Here is a 13545-nt window from a genome sequence, read left to right on the forward strand (position 1 = left end):
TCGTTAAGTCATCGTTAGTCGTTACATGTAAGTGTTGTTTTGAAACCTTTAGGTTAACGATCTTGTTAAATGTTGTTAACCCAATGTTTATAATATCAAATGAGATTTTAAATTATTATATTATCATGATAATATGACGTATGAATATCTCTTAATATGATATATATATACATTAAATGTCGTTACATATATGTCTCGTTTCAAAATCATTAAGTTAGTAGTCTTGCTTTTACATATGTAGTTCATTGTTAATATACTTAATGATATGTTTACTTATCATAATATCATGTTAACTATATATATATCCATATATATGTCATCATATAGTTTTTACAAGTTTTAACGTTCGTGAATCACCGGTCAACTTGGGTGGTCAATTGTCTATATGAAACCTATTTCAATTAATCAAGTCTTAACAAGTTTGATTGCTTAACATGTTGGAAACACTTAATCATGTAAATAACAATTTCATTTAATATATATAAACATGGAAAAGTTCGGGTCACTACAATCTCCAAGGTCAAGACCTATGGGAACTTGTGGCCGGAAGTGATGCCATAATTCCCGTAGAAACTCTTGAGCAAGGCGAGTCACGAAGAAAATGGAAGATCAAGTGTGGGAAGGCTCTCTTTGCGTTGAGGACATCAATTAGCAAAGAGTTCATAGAACACGTTCGTGATCTTAACTAGCCAAAGGAGGTTTGGGATACTCTTGAGAAACTCTTTACCAAGAAGAATACCGCACGGTTGCAATTCTTGGAAAATGAGTTAGCAATCTCAAGACAATAAGGTATGTCAGTTTTTGAATATTTCTTACGGGTGAAAACTCTTTGTTCTGAAATTTCAGAGATTGATACAAACGAGAAAATTAGTGAATCTCGGTTGCGAAGATATTTAATTCGTGGTTTGAAGAAAGAGTATGTTCCGTTCATAACCTCTATACAGGGGTGGTCTACTCAACCGTCGGTTGAAGAATTAGAGAATTTGCTCTCTAATCAAGAAGCTTTGGCCAAGCAAATGGCTAAAGGATTTGAAAATGATGCGGTATTATTTTCAAAAGGGAAGAACTTCAAGAAAGGTTCTTCTAGCAAAGAAAAAGAAGAAGAGCAAACTAGTTACAAAAGTAACTATGAAAAGAAACCTCCCACATGTTACAAGTGCGGGAAGGTTGGTCACATCAAGAAATATTGTCGTTCTAAAGTCACAAAAGCAAACGTGGCTTGTTCAAGCAACGATGATGATGAAGTCAAATGGGAGCAATGTTTTACCGTTGATACGGTTGTTAAGAAGAATCAATGGATTATTGATTCGGGTTGCTCTCATCATGTGACCGGTGATTAAACTCTTCTTCATGACGTTATAGATCACAATCAAAATCGAGTTGTAATCACAGCCGACAACTCAACTCATCCGGTTAAAAAGGAAGGTAATGCTATTATTGATGTTAATAATAATACTTTTACTTTGGAAGATGTTTATCTTGTTCCTAAATTGACCAAGAATCTAGTTTCGGTACCTCAAATTACCGAATCTGGAAAATATGTTCTTTTTGGTCCAACGGATGTGAAAGTCCTTGAGAATGTCAAGGAGATTGTGGGTGATGTTCTCTTCACGGGATAAAAGAAAGGTTCTTTGTTTGTGTTGTCCGCAGGTGAGGCTTACGTGAAGAAAACAAGTCAAACCGACAACGGAGCTATTTGGCATGCTAGACTAGGCCATGTGGGATATCAAATGTTGCAAAAGATATTCTCACATAAACTAGTTGATGGAATTCCTCAATTAAAGAATGTTCATGAGGAAGTAATATGTCAAGGATGTCAATATGGAAAGTCACACCGACTTTCATATAAGATGTCAACAAATCGAAAATAAGGTTTGCTTGACTTGATTCATACGGACTTGATGGGGCCAACAAAAACACCAAGTTATAACGGTCATTGCTATATCATGGTGTTAATTGATGACTATTCTCGATTTACTTGGGCAAATTCCTAAAGGAGAAAAGTGAAGCCTTATCAAAGTTCATAGAATTCAAAGAAGCGGTAGAATCAGAATTTTGGAGAAAGGTAAAAGCTCTTAGGAGTGATAATGGTGGAGAATTCATGTCAAATGATTTCTTTACTTATTGTAAAACAAATTGTATTTCTCGCCAAATGACTTGTCCGGATACTCCACAACAAAATGGGGTTTCAGAAAGAAAAATTGCTTACCTTGTTTCAATATATGTTTATCTTGGTTACATGATAAAGGGTTGCCTAGGGAGCTATGGGCGGAAGCACTTCAATGTGCTTGTCATGTGTCTAATCGGTTACCATCTTGGCCAGGTACACAAAAATCATCTTTTGAGCTAGCTTATGGTCAAAAGTCAAATGTAAGCTAATTTAGGGTGTTTGGTTCTATTTGTTATGTTCATGTTCCAAAAGCTAACAGAACCAAACTTGACCCAAAAGCTCGAAAGTGTATTTTGTTGGTTATGATTCTCACAGGAAAGGTTGGAGGTGTATGGATCAAGAAACAAAGAAGTTTACCACTTCAAGAGATGTGGTATTTGATGAAGTGTCTACTCAATTTTCTGAATCAAGCAAAAATGGTGAAGAAATAGAGATTACAAATTTATGTTTCCTAGCTTCGACACTCAAGAAGAAAGTGAGAATGATGGTGTTTCTCAAACTCAAGAAGAGACACCTAGTGAAGAAGTACCAACTCAAGTTAGAAGGTCAACAAGAGAAAAGAGACAACCAAGACATCTAAGTGACTATGAGGTGAACACAGTCACAACTTGTTTCTTTTCAAGTGGCTTAACTGAAGAACCAACATGTTATGAAGAAGCTAAAGATTCTCCGGATTGGAGAAAAGCAATGCAAGAGGAGATTGATGCATTGAAAAAGAATGAAACTTGAGAGCTTGTCAAGAAACCGGAAGCATGTAAATCGGTTACTTACAAATGGGTCTACCGTTTGAAGAAGAACTCGGATGGAACCATTAATAGGTTCAAGGCTCGGTTGGTGACTCGTGGCTTTTGTCAAAGTTATGGGCTTGATTATGAGAAAACTTTTAGCCCCGTGGCTAAAATGGTAACGGTGAGAACAATAATCTCATTAGCGGCTTACAAAGGGTGGAAATTGTGGCAACTTGATGTGAAGAATGCTTTTCTATATGGAGAGCTTGATCGTGAGGTGTTCATGGAACAACCTATTGGGTTCATTTCAAATCAATCTCCAGAATATGTGTGCCGATTAAAGAAAGCTCTTTATGGCTTGAAACAAGCTCCGAGAGCTTGGTACGGTAAGGTTGCACAATACCTTGTCTTTTGTGGTTTTAAGATTTCTGATGTGGATTCTAGTTTGTTTGTAAAGAAAGAATCAGGTTTCCATGTTTTGGTGTTATTATATGTTGATGACATGATTATCACCGGAGGAAACGAGTCAGAAATCTCTAGTTTAAGTGATGATCTTTCGGTTCGTTTTGAAATGAAGAATCTGGGGGAGATTGGATGTTTTCTTGGCTTGGAAGTTGATAAATTAGAAAACGGATAATTTATCTCTCAAAGGAGTTATGCAAGAAGTCTCTTGGAACGTTTCAACAAGGGGGAGTCAAAGCCTATGACTACTCCAATGGAACCAAACCTCAAAATGAAGAAAGATCAAGGAAAAGAGCTCAAGGATGTGAAGTTGTTTCGACAAATGGTTGGAAGTTTGATCTATCTTACCATCACAAGGCCGGAAATTGCTTACTCGGTTGGCATTGTTTCACAATTTATGCAATGTCCAACTAATGTTCATATTGATGCAGCAAAAAGGATTCTTCGTTATGTAAAAGGATCAATAGGCCACGGCTTATGGTATAAGAAGTGTGATAATGTTTTGTTAAAAGGTTTCGTGGATGCAGATTGGATGGGAGATGCAAATGATCGCCATTCAACTTCGGGTTACTGTTTTAACATGGGTTCCGCTATTATTTCATGGTGTAGCAAGAAGCAAGATGTTGTTGCTTTGTCTAGCACGGAAGCGGAATACATATCTGCAACAATGGCAGCTCAAGAATGTATTTGGTTAAGAAGATTGATTGGTGACATACTTGAAAAAGTAGATTATGTTGTCAAATTGAAATGTGACAACGAAAGTGCAATCAAGCTTGCTTCGAATCCTGTGTTTCATGCCCGTACTAAGCATATAGAAATGAGATATCATTTTATTCGTGAAAAAGTTCTTAGCGGGGAGATCGAGCTAGCAAACGTAAGGACAAATGCTCAAGTAGCCGACATCTTTACTAAAGCTCTAATGAAAACTAAGTTCATGGAATTTCGAGAAGCGTCGGGAATTTTTGATCGAGAGTTTGCACTTAGGGGAGTGTTAAAATTAGTGCAACATAATCCCTTGATTTATGAGATTTTATAATTCCTTGATTTATGGGATATTTCCAAATTTTTAGATAAATGCATTTATGATAATAGTGTAGTTGGCATTTAATATTTTCTAAGTGTAGTTGCCATTTTATATTTCTTAGGTATAGTTGATTTGCATTTATTATGCATTTAATATTTCTCTTGTATTTAAAGAGGTAGAATGTAATATTTAAAAATAAGGTAAACTATTTACAATACACTTCAAGTTTGCGCATTCTTTGTTCATATTTTGTTTACTAAACTTCTATTCTAGCAAGTTATTAATTCTCATACTCAAAGCCGATTTTTTTATCGTTGACAGACTTATTAGACCCCCGAGACGGAGTCGAGAGGGGATAGTCACCAAAACTTCCAAAAGGTCACAACGGATGGATGTCATTTGCAACCATGGTCACCATACGAACATATTAGCCCTTTCTAGAATACATGGTAGCCAAAGAAACTGAACCAGATTAGATTTGGAATGGCATAAGTTTCTCATCAAGAATTACCGAAAGAAATTTAATTTGAATTTCCCATTCGAACCGAGTAACCATCTATAATCATTCTCACCATTACTAAGTTGCAGCGCGTTTTTTAGCTTCTCTTCTAATAGATATTGAATTTATGAGATTTATTCTGGTAAATATTGTTTCAATTTTCTGCCTAATAACTTTTACTACGTATTTCAATTACAAATACTAATTCCAACACCTTACAGCACTCAAACGTTTTATAAAAACTGATACATCACGAAAATAAAAACGGCAAAACACCCCAAAATCAAAACAAATTCATAATCTAAAGTAACACACTATCGCACATTCGATTCAATCAACGCAAATTCAAGTAAATTGAAACGCACCAGTAGATTTATTGAACTTCGAATTGATGAAAGACATCAAAATTATACTGCATCAACCCAATTGTACAAAAGTACCAAAACGCAAATTAAGGAAACGATAAAGATAACAGAAATCAATTAACCATGATATTAATGCGAAATCAAAGCTTCAATTACACCGACATATCTAATAATAGCATAACATCTCTACACAAATCATTACCAGATCTAAATCAGCCAAAAGACTACGCCCTAACATAATAGAACTAAACCCTAACCACCAAAACCGTAAAGAGTACGGCCCTGTCGTTTCAAAGCGTAAACAACATCCATCGCAGTCACAGTTTTCCGGCGAGCATGCTCGGTGTAGGTCACAGCATCACGAATCACATTTTCTAGAAAGATCTTGAGCACGCCACGTGTCTCCTCATAGATCAAACCGCTGATACGCTTCACACCACCACGTCTAGCTAGACGACGGATCGCCGGTTTAGTGATTCCCTGGATGTTATCACGAAGAACCTTACGATGTCGTTTCGCTCCACCCTTTCCAAGCCCTTTGCCTCCTTTTCCTCTTCCTGACATTTTCGATTTTTGTGTGAATTTTGAATTTGTATTAATTTGTTGATTAGAGTGAAGTTGGGGTGCGATTTATATACAGGAGGGTGAAAGTTTGTGTTTTTTGAGAGATGACTGTGAACCGTGGGATTAGAAGTAATGTGGTTGGTGGAGAGCCGTCAGATGGTGATCTGTGTAGTAGATAGAATGGTTTTCTATTGGTTAGTTTATGAGTGTGCGGATTGTAACTCAGTAAGCATGTGAGGTGCATGTGAGTAATACACCATGGAATCACTTATCATCGAATAGATTTTATTTTATAAATTTTTCTGATGAAAGTCATAAATATAATAAATATTCTAAATACAAGTCTATTTATTTTGAATTGATTGTTACTAGTATAAAATTGTATAAGAAACAATCTTAGTATTTATGGAGCATTTGTTTTTACCTTAATAAAATACTCCGTACAAAATTAAACAAAACTAGGAAATTTATAACTCATAAAAATCCACATGTGAGAGAGGTAATACTAAGAGCAAAAGGAGTGGTGAATGTCAACCGAAAATTCTGTTCAAATTTCTGCTAAAATTTAGAAATAGTGAATAAGTAGTAGAGATTTCATGTTCAATATTAGGATCAACAAAAAATGAAAAAAAAAAAAAAATCTAAAAAATATAGCTTGGAACTTCGAAAACCCAACGTCCAATGTCAGCGGAAAGGTCGAAGCGATGTAGCTGAACGTTGAGGACCTGGTGTTACGGGTAGGGACCATCGGAAAAAATATGTCACTCATGATGCACTAAGGATGCGTTTGACGCAATGTTAAGATAGAAAAAGAAAACCACTACATTAACTAGTACAGTACTTATATTGTTTCTTTTAGTTGTATTTTTTATCTTGTTATAAAAGTAATAATTGAATGATAATTTTATTATTATTATAGATATTGCATAGTATATTTTTTTGAGTATAAATAGGTGTGTTGAGTTAGAGTTTATTATGTGTATTTTTTGATTAACAAAAACACTCTCTCTCTCTAGATTCCAAATGCCACCAAACTCTCATTGTACATTTTTCTATAAATAAAAAACCAATTACTCATACCTTTTGTTCAACCTTTGTTTTCTCCGTTTTACAGTATCTCTATCTCTATATACCTTCTACAGTCAAGAACCACTAAAGGTAGTTATAAGTCTACTGAATTATAACACGTTATCAGCACGAAAAGCTTAGTGTAATTAAAAGATATCTCAAACGATCACGAATCACTAATCAAGGTATGAAATTATTAATAATTTTCAGACTCGAATATATCAAATTTTGGACTACTAACATTTATATTTATGTTATTTAAGTTATATATGGTCGGTTATACCACCTGAATTATATTTCTGTAATCTAACTTTTACTAACTTCACTAACATTTATATTTATGTTATTTAAGTTATATATGGTCGGTTATACCACCTGAATTATATTTTCTGTAATCTAACTCTTATTAACTTCACTAACATTTATATTTATGTTAATAAGACCTCATGATTGTACGCAACACGTCATTTGACAACACGGTACTTTATGTACGCAACACGTCATTTGACAACACGGTACCATGGGTCGAGATTAATTCCGATCAATACGAATACGACGGGGTCTTTATATGTTATCTAACATTTATGATTACTTATGCAATTAATCATTATTTATTTCATGCATACTAATGTTTATTCTTAAATTTATAATTTTAAAAGTTAAAATAAAAAAATAGTTTGTATTTTTATTAAAAGTAAATCTTAAAAGTTAAAATAAGAAAAAGTAGTTTGTACTTTTATTAAAAGTAAATCTTAAAAGTTAAAATACAAAAAGTAGTTTGTATTTTTATTAAAAGTAAATCTTAAAAGTTAAAATAAGAAAAAGTAGTTTGTATTTTTATTAAAAGTATATCTTAAAAGTTAAAGTAAGAAAAAAAAGGGATGGTAAAATTGAATAGTTTTTTGTCAAAAATGAAGTATTGAAAATGAAGTGGTCTCCTTCTATAACTAAAAAAAAAATATATACTTTTATCAAATGAATTTTTTTGTGGCCGACAATTTCAAACACGAGTCCGTGTTTAGTTTATCAAGAATATCTCTTGCTTTAGTGAAAGGTCACGATCACGATATCAGGTGTTGTAAAAGAATTAAAAAATTGGTCAAGTGGCCTTTTAAAAACTAGAAAAAAAAAAATTTTAACAAAAAGTTTTTTTTATATATTTATAATTTACGGGTAACGTAAAAAAAAGGAAGTTTTTTTTAAAAAAAAAAAACAAAGAAAGTGTTTAAATGAGTTTTACAGAAAGGGGGAAAACAAAGTAAAAAAAAACTTTTTTCCAAACAAAGGTAAATGAAAGTAGGACTTAATACAAGAAAAAAGTAAACATCTCCTAGACGTGATAAAATCTATCAATGATAAGTATTAGACTTGATGAGCTAAATGTGACAAAAATGTTTCAACATGTCTTATGTTAATTTTCTAAAATAAGTTATTATTATTCCGAGTTTAACACATATACATATGTTAATTAAAAACAACCTTTTTGTTCTTATGTAGTGTTGGGTTGCAATTTTGGTTGTATGCCATAATTTCATCCAGTAGAGTGACAATATAAAACTTTTGATGATAATCAATAAAAAACTTTTTTCCAAACTTGTCAAATGTTTTGTTAAAAACGTGACCGTTGAAAAAAGGAGGTTGAATAATAAAACTTAAAAAACAAATTATTTTTTTAAGAGTGTGCATCAAAATGGCCCGTTTAATAATGGGGAGTAAAAATATAGTCAAATTATTTCAACGAACAAGGGTTCAATTGGATGTCTCTTAAAAAAAAATCCGCGGGTACGGGTGATGGATCCAATGGATCCGCGTCCACGACCCGCGGGTGCTATCCCTAATTGTGACAAGTACAAATCAACTAAAAGTCTAAAAAATAAATGCTCTTATAGGGACCAAATGTTCACAATAATTGCCTAAGCTAGATATGAAACAAATAGTTCATAAAAAAAAAAGGTCGTTGTGCGTTTTCGGGATGATAGCCGAAATACACTTACAAAAGTAGGTCAGCCGTCAATTCTTTATGGCCATATCAACGTAGATCAATAAAATCATTTATGGTTTTGATAAAAGATTAATTAAAAATTAATTGTTTTTTGGTCTTGGATTCTCGGTAACAAAAGCAAAGGTTCTTTTTGGTTGCCACAACAAACAAGACAGAGGTTGTTGACTTTTGTTGTTAAACATGGCACAAGTGAACAATAACAATAGATTATTGTTTTTGAAAAGAATAATGATGCGTTAATTTTATTGTATAAAATAAAATTAAAGAAAATGGTTTTCATTGATGACTATGAACAAACGCAAACAAAGTGTTTGTGGTATTTGGTGATTAAAAAAAAAGTGCATCTAAAGCTTCTACTGAAAATAATATGCATCTAAAGCTTCTACTGAAAATTAATGTGCAAGGTACAACGTATAACTATATGGTCAAATTCATTTGAGCCTTCGGAGTCACAAGTATATGATGTATATATATATTACTCAATTAACAAAATAGTAAATCTAAATTAATTCATATGAATAGTAAAACAAAATTAATTAATTTACTATTCACATAAAAAAGCGCATATGATAAAAAGCGAATCGCATATGATAAGCGTATATGATAAAAAGCAAATATGATGAAAAGCACAACGCATATGATGAAAATCGCATATGATTAAAAGCGCATATGGTGAAAAACACAGCGCATATGATTAAAAGCGTATATGGTGAAAAGGATATATGTTAAAAAAAAACACATATGGTGATTTATAAAAAAAAAAAAAAAAAAACACATATGGTGATTAATGGAAAGCACATATGGTGATTAATGAAAAGTATATTGTGAAAAAGAATCACAAATGTTTCTTGAAAGAATTCAAGGTAAGATATATGAACCAATTCATCCATCATGTGAACCATTTTGATATTTCATGGTTCTAATAGACGCATCTAGCGGATGGTCTCATATTTGTATGTTATCAAGCCGTAATATGGCATTTGCAAAGTTTCTTGCACAAATTATTAAATTGAGAACACATTATTCTGATTACACCATTAAAAGGATGAGACTTGATAATGCTGGTGAGTTAACATCTCAAGCATTTAATGATCATTATATATCTACAGGGATTGTTGTTGAACATCCAGTTGCTCATGTGCATACACAAAATTGGTTTAGCTGAATCAATAGATAAACGCTTACAGCTAATAACTAGACAATTGATAATGAGTACAAATCTCTCAATATTTATATGTGGACATGTAAATTTACATGCTGCGACATTAATTCGCATTATACCATGTGGAAGTCGTAAATATTTTCACTTAATACTTGATTTTGGCCAAGAGCCAAATATTTTCTACCTTAAAACATTGGTTGTGCAGTGTATGTTCCAATTGTATCACCACAACACAATAAAATGGTTCTTCAAAGAAAGATGATAATATATTTTGGATATAAAACATCTTCAATCATAAGATATATTGAACCCATGATGGGTGATGTTTTTACAGCACGTTTTGCTGATTGTCATTTTAATAAAACATTGTTCCCTAGATTAGGGGGAGAAATAAAAATAAAAAATAAAATGATGCTTCATGATGTGAACATCAATTAAGGTATATTGAACTCGCACAAAAGAATGTGAAACGAAAGTTCAAAAATAATGCATATGCAAGAACTTGCAAATTAATTACTTTATGCATTTACAGATATAAAAAAGTGACTAAATCATATATACCAGCGATAAATGCTCCAGCTCGAACTGAAATTCCAAAAGCTGGCAATAATGTCACTGTTGAGTCTTTGCCACGCATCAAACGTGGAAGATCAATTGGTTCCGAAGATAAAAATCCTCGAAAAAGAAAATCAGCTGATAATGAGGTAAGAGAAAGTGTTCAAGAAGAACCACAAATCAATATTCCTTCTGCAGAGGATATTGATAAATGTAAATAGTAAAATTGCGATAAATTATGCAATATTATGGAACCGAAATGAAACTAAAATCTCTATGAGATATTTTCATATAATGTTACAATGACATCATGAATAAAGATGATGATCTGGAACTAAAATCTGTCATTGAATATACAAAATGGACATGATTGAGCTCAATGGAAAGGAGCAATAAGAGCTGAATTAGAATCGCTCGATAAAAGAAAAGTTTTCGGATCAATCGTTATCACTTTTAAAGATGTGAAACGTATGGGATACAAATGAATTTTTATCCGAAAAGAAATGTGCAAATGAAGTTACAAGGCAAAACTAGACTTGTAACTCAATATTTCCCACAAAGACCATAAATGAATTAGGAGGAAAAATTATCCTCCTGTAATGGATACAATTACTTATTAGATACTTAATCAACCTGGTAGTTATTTAAATGCATCTCATGAATGTTGTTACTACTTATCTGTATGGATCACTTAATAGTGATATATATGAATATACCTAAAGGGTTAAGGTATCATAAGCATCTAATGTAAAACCCAAGGGAATATATTCCATTAAATCACAAAGATTTCTAAGTGGGTTTATACAAACGGGACGTATGTGGTATAACCGATTAAATGGCTACTTGATAAAAAAAAAGGGTATAAATATAAACTTATTTTGCACGTATGTTTTATAAAAACAATGTTCGGATATGAGATCGTAGTTGTTTATGTCAATGTTCTTAACATCATATGAACAAATAAAGAGATCTATGAAATCATTCAACTTCTAAAGAATTATTTTGAAATGAAAGATCTTGAAAAAACCAAGTATTACCTTGGATTGCAAATTGAGCATATGCCTAATGGTTTACTTGTACATCAAACAACTTATACCGAAAAGATTTTAAAACATTTTTTTTTAAAGACAAACTCATTGTTGTTAGATCACTCAATATTGACACTGATCTATTTCATCCCTGCGAAGATCATGAAAATTTTAACAGATCGGAAGTTCTATATTTTAGTGCAATTGAGGTTCTTATGTATCTTATAGATTATACAAGATCTGACATTTCTTTTGCAGTTAATTTGTTGACAAGATTCAGCTCAGCCCCTACCAAAATACATTGGAATGGGATCAAACAAATAGTTTGATACCTTCGGGAAACTACTGATTTATAATTATTTTATTCTAACAACTCGAAACAAGATTTGTTTGGTTATACAGATGCAGATTATTTATCCGATCTACATAAAGCTAAATCTCAAACTGGATATGTATTCCTAAATGGAGGCACCGCAATATCATGACGTTCTCAAAACAAACACTTGTTGCAACATCATCAAATCATACCGAAGTGATTGCATTACACGAAGCTACTCGGGAATGATTTTAGTTAAGATCAATGATACAAATCATTATTGATTCTTGTGGACTAGAACGCTATAAAAGCGTAACAACTATCTATGAAGATAATACAGCTTACATAATACAAATGAAAGAAGAGTATCAAAAATGACAGAACAAAACATAAATGCTGACGAGGCGCTAAAGCTATAAACGGTCTTAACGGTCATAAGTTTGATGGAAAAGAATGGTATATTGGTAAGGCTCAGAAAAAGACTGAAAGGGAATAGGAACTGAAACAACGGTTTGAACAAACCATGAAGGAGACTGTAGACAAATCACGAGGGCCAAACTTGTACATAAAAGATTTAGATGATACAGTTTCAGATGAAAACCTCAGATTTTTCTCATATACTCAAGATATCGTAAAAGACAACCAGATTAAAATGAGATACGTTCAATCAACAACTCTGCTGATCTTTATACCAAAGCACTGCTAACTGCTATTTTCAGAACACACGTTCATAATATTGGCATGAGGCATGTTCAGAAGATGTAACAACTCAGGCGTTGCCTACTTGAGGGGGAGTCAACTCTATGCTGCACTCTTTTTCCCTTAGCTAAAGTTTTATCCCAAAGGGTTTTCTTTAGCAAGGTTTTTAACGAGGCAGTACTAGTTATTCACTAATAAAATTATCATCCAAGGGGGAGTGTTATAAAAGTAATAATTGAATGATAATTTTATTATTATTATAGATATTGCATAGTATATTTTTTTGAGTATAAATAGGTGTGTTGAGTTAGAGTTTATTATGTGTATTTTTTGATTAACAAAAACACTCTCTCTCTCTAGATTCCAAATGCCACCAAACTCTCATTGTACATTTTTCTATAAATAAAAAACCAATTACTCATACCTTTTGTTCAACCTTTGTTTTCTCCGTTTTACAGTATCTCTATCTCTATATACCTTCTACAGTCAAGAACCACTAAAGGTAGTTATAAGCCTACTGAATTATAACATATCTTTAATATTTTAGGACATATTTTAATTATTTGTACTGTTATACCCCCAAATAGGACCGGGGGTGAATATAACTTCACAATATCACAACACAAGTATATAAGCGAGAATGACTCTAAATAAGACGTTTTATAAAAAACAATAATTGTATTGCAGCGGAAACGAAATAATATTTTACATGATAAACCCAAATGAAATTAACAATTGTTTAACAAATGCTAAGATATAAATATGTGGACTTCAATGCATCAGCTAGCAAGGCAACATATGGCGGTACATAAGCTAATCTTCACCTGAGACAAACATGCTTAAAAATGTCAACACAATGGTTGAGTGAACATCGTAGGTTTAATAATCAATAAAGTTTTAGAC

At 32.6% G+C, this 13545-nt stretch overlaps 1 protein-coding gene across 1 annotated transcript; it reads right to left on the minus strand.

Annotated features, from left to right (window-relative positions):
- Window positions 1–5354: 5354 nt before the first annotated feature.
- On the minus strand, window positions 5355–5837 carry LOC139885536 (histone H4). The gene has a single exon (XM_071869291.1). It carries the CDS (start codon window positions 5810–5812, stop codon window positions 5501–5503), a length of 312 nt encoding a protein of 103 aa, XP_071725392.1. The 5' UTR covers window positions 5813–5837; the 3' UTR covers window positions 5355–5500.
- Window positions 5838–13545: the final 7708 nt, after the last annotated feature.

The sequence above is a fragment of the Rutidosis leptorrhynchoides genome, chromosome 1 (assembly GCF_046630445.1).
Source record: "Rutidosis leptorrhynchoides isolate AG116_Rl617_1_P2 chromosome 1, CSIRO_AGI_Rlap_v1, whole genome shotgun sequence".
NCBI classification, from domain to species: domain Eukaryota; kingdom Viridiplantae; phylum Streptophyta; class Magnoliopsida; order Asterales; family Asteraceae; genus Rutidosis; species Rutidosis leptorrhynchoides.

Excerpts from the sequence above, each read along its gene's own strand:
- LOC139885536 (XM_071869291.1), bottom strand. The coding sequence starts at position 5,812 with ATGTCAGGAAGAGGAAAAGGAGGCAAAGGGCTTGGAAAGGGTGGAGCG.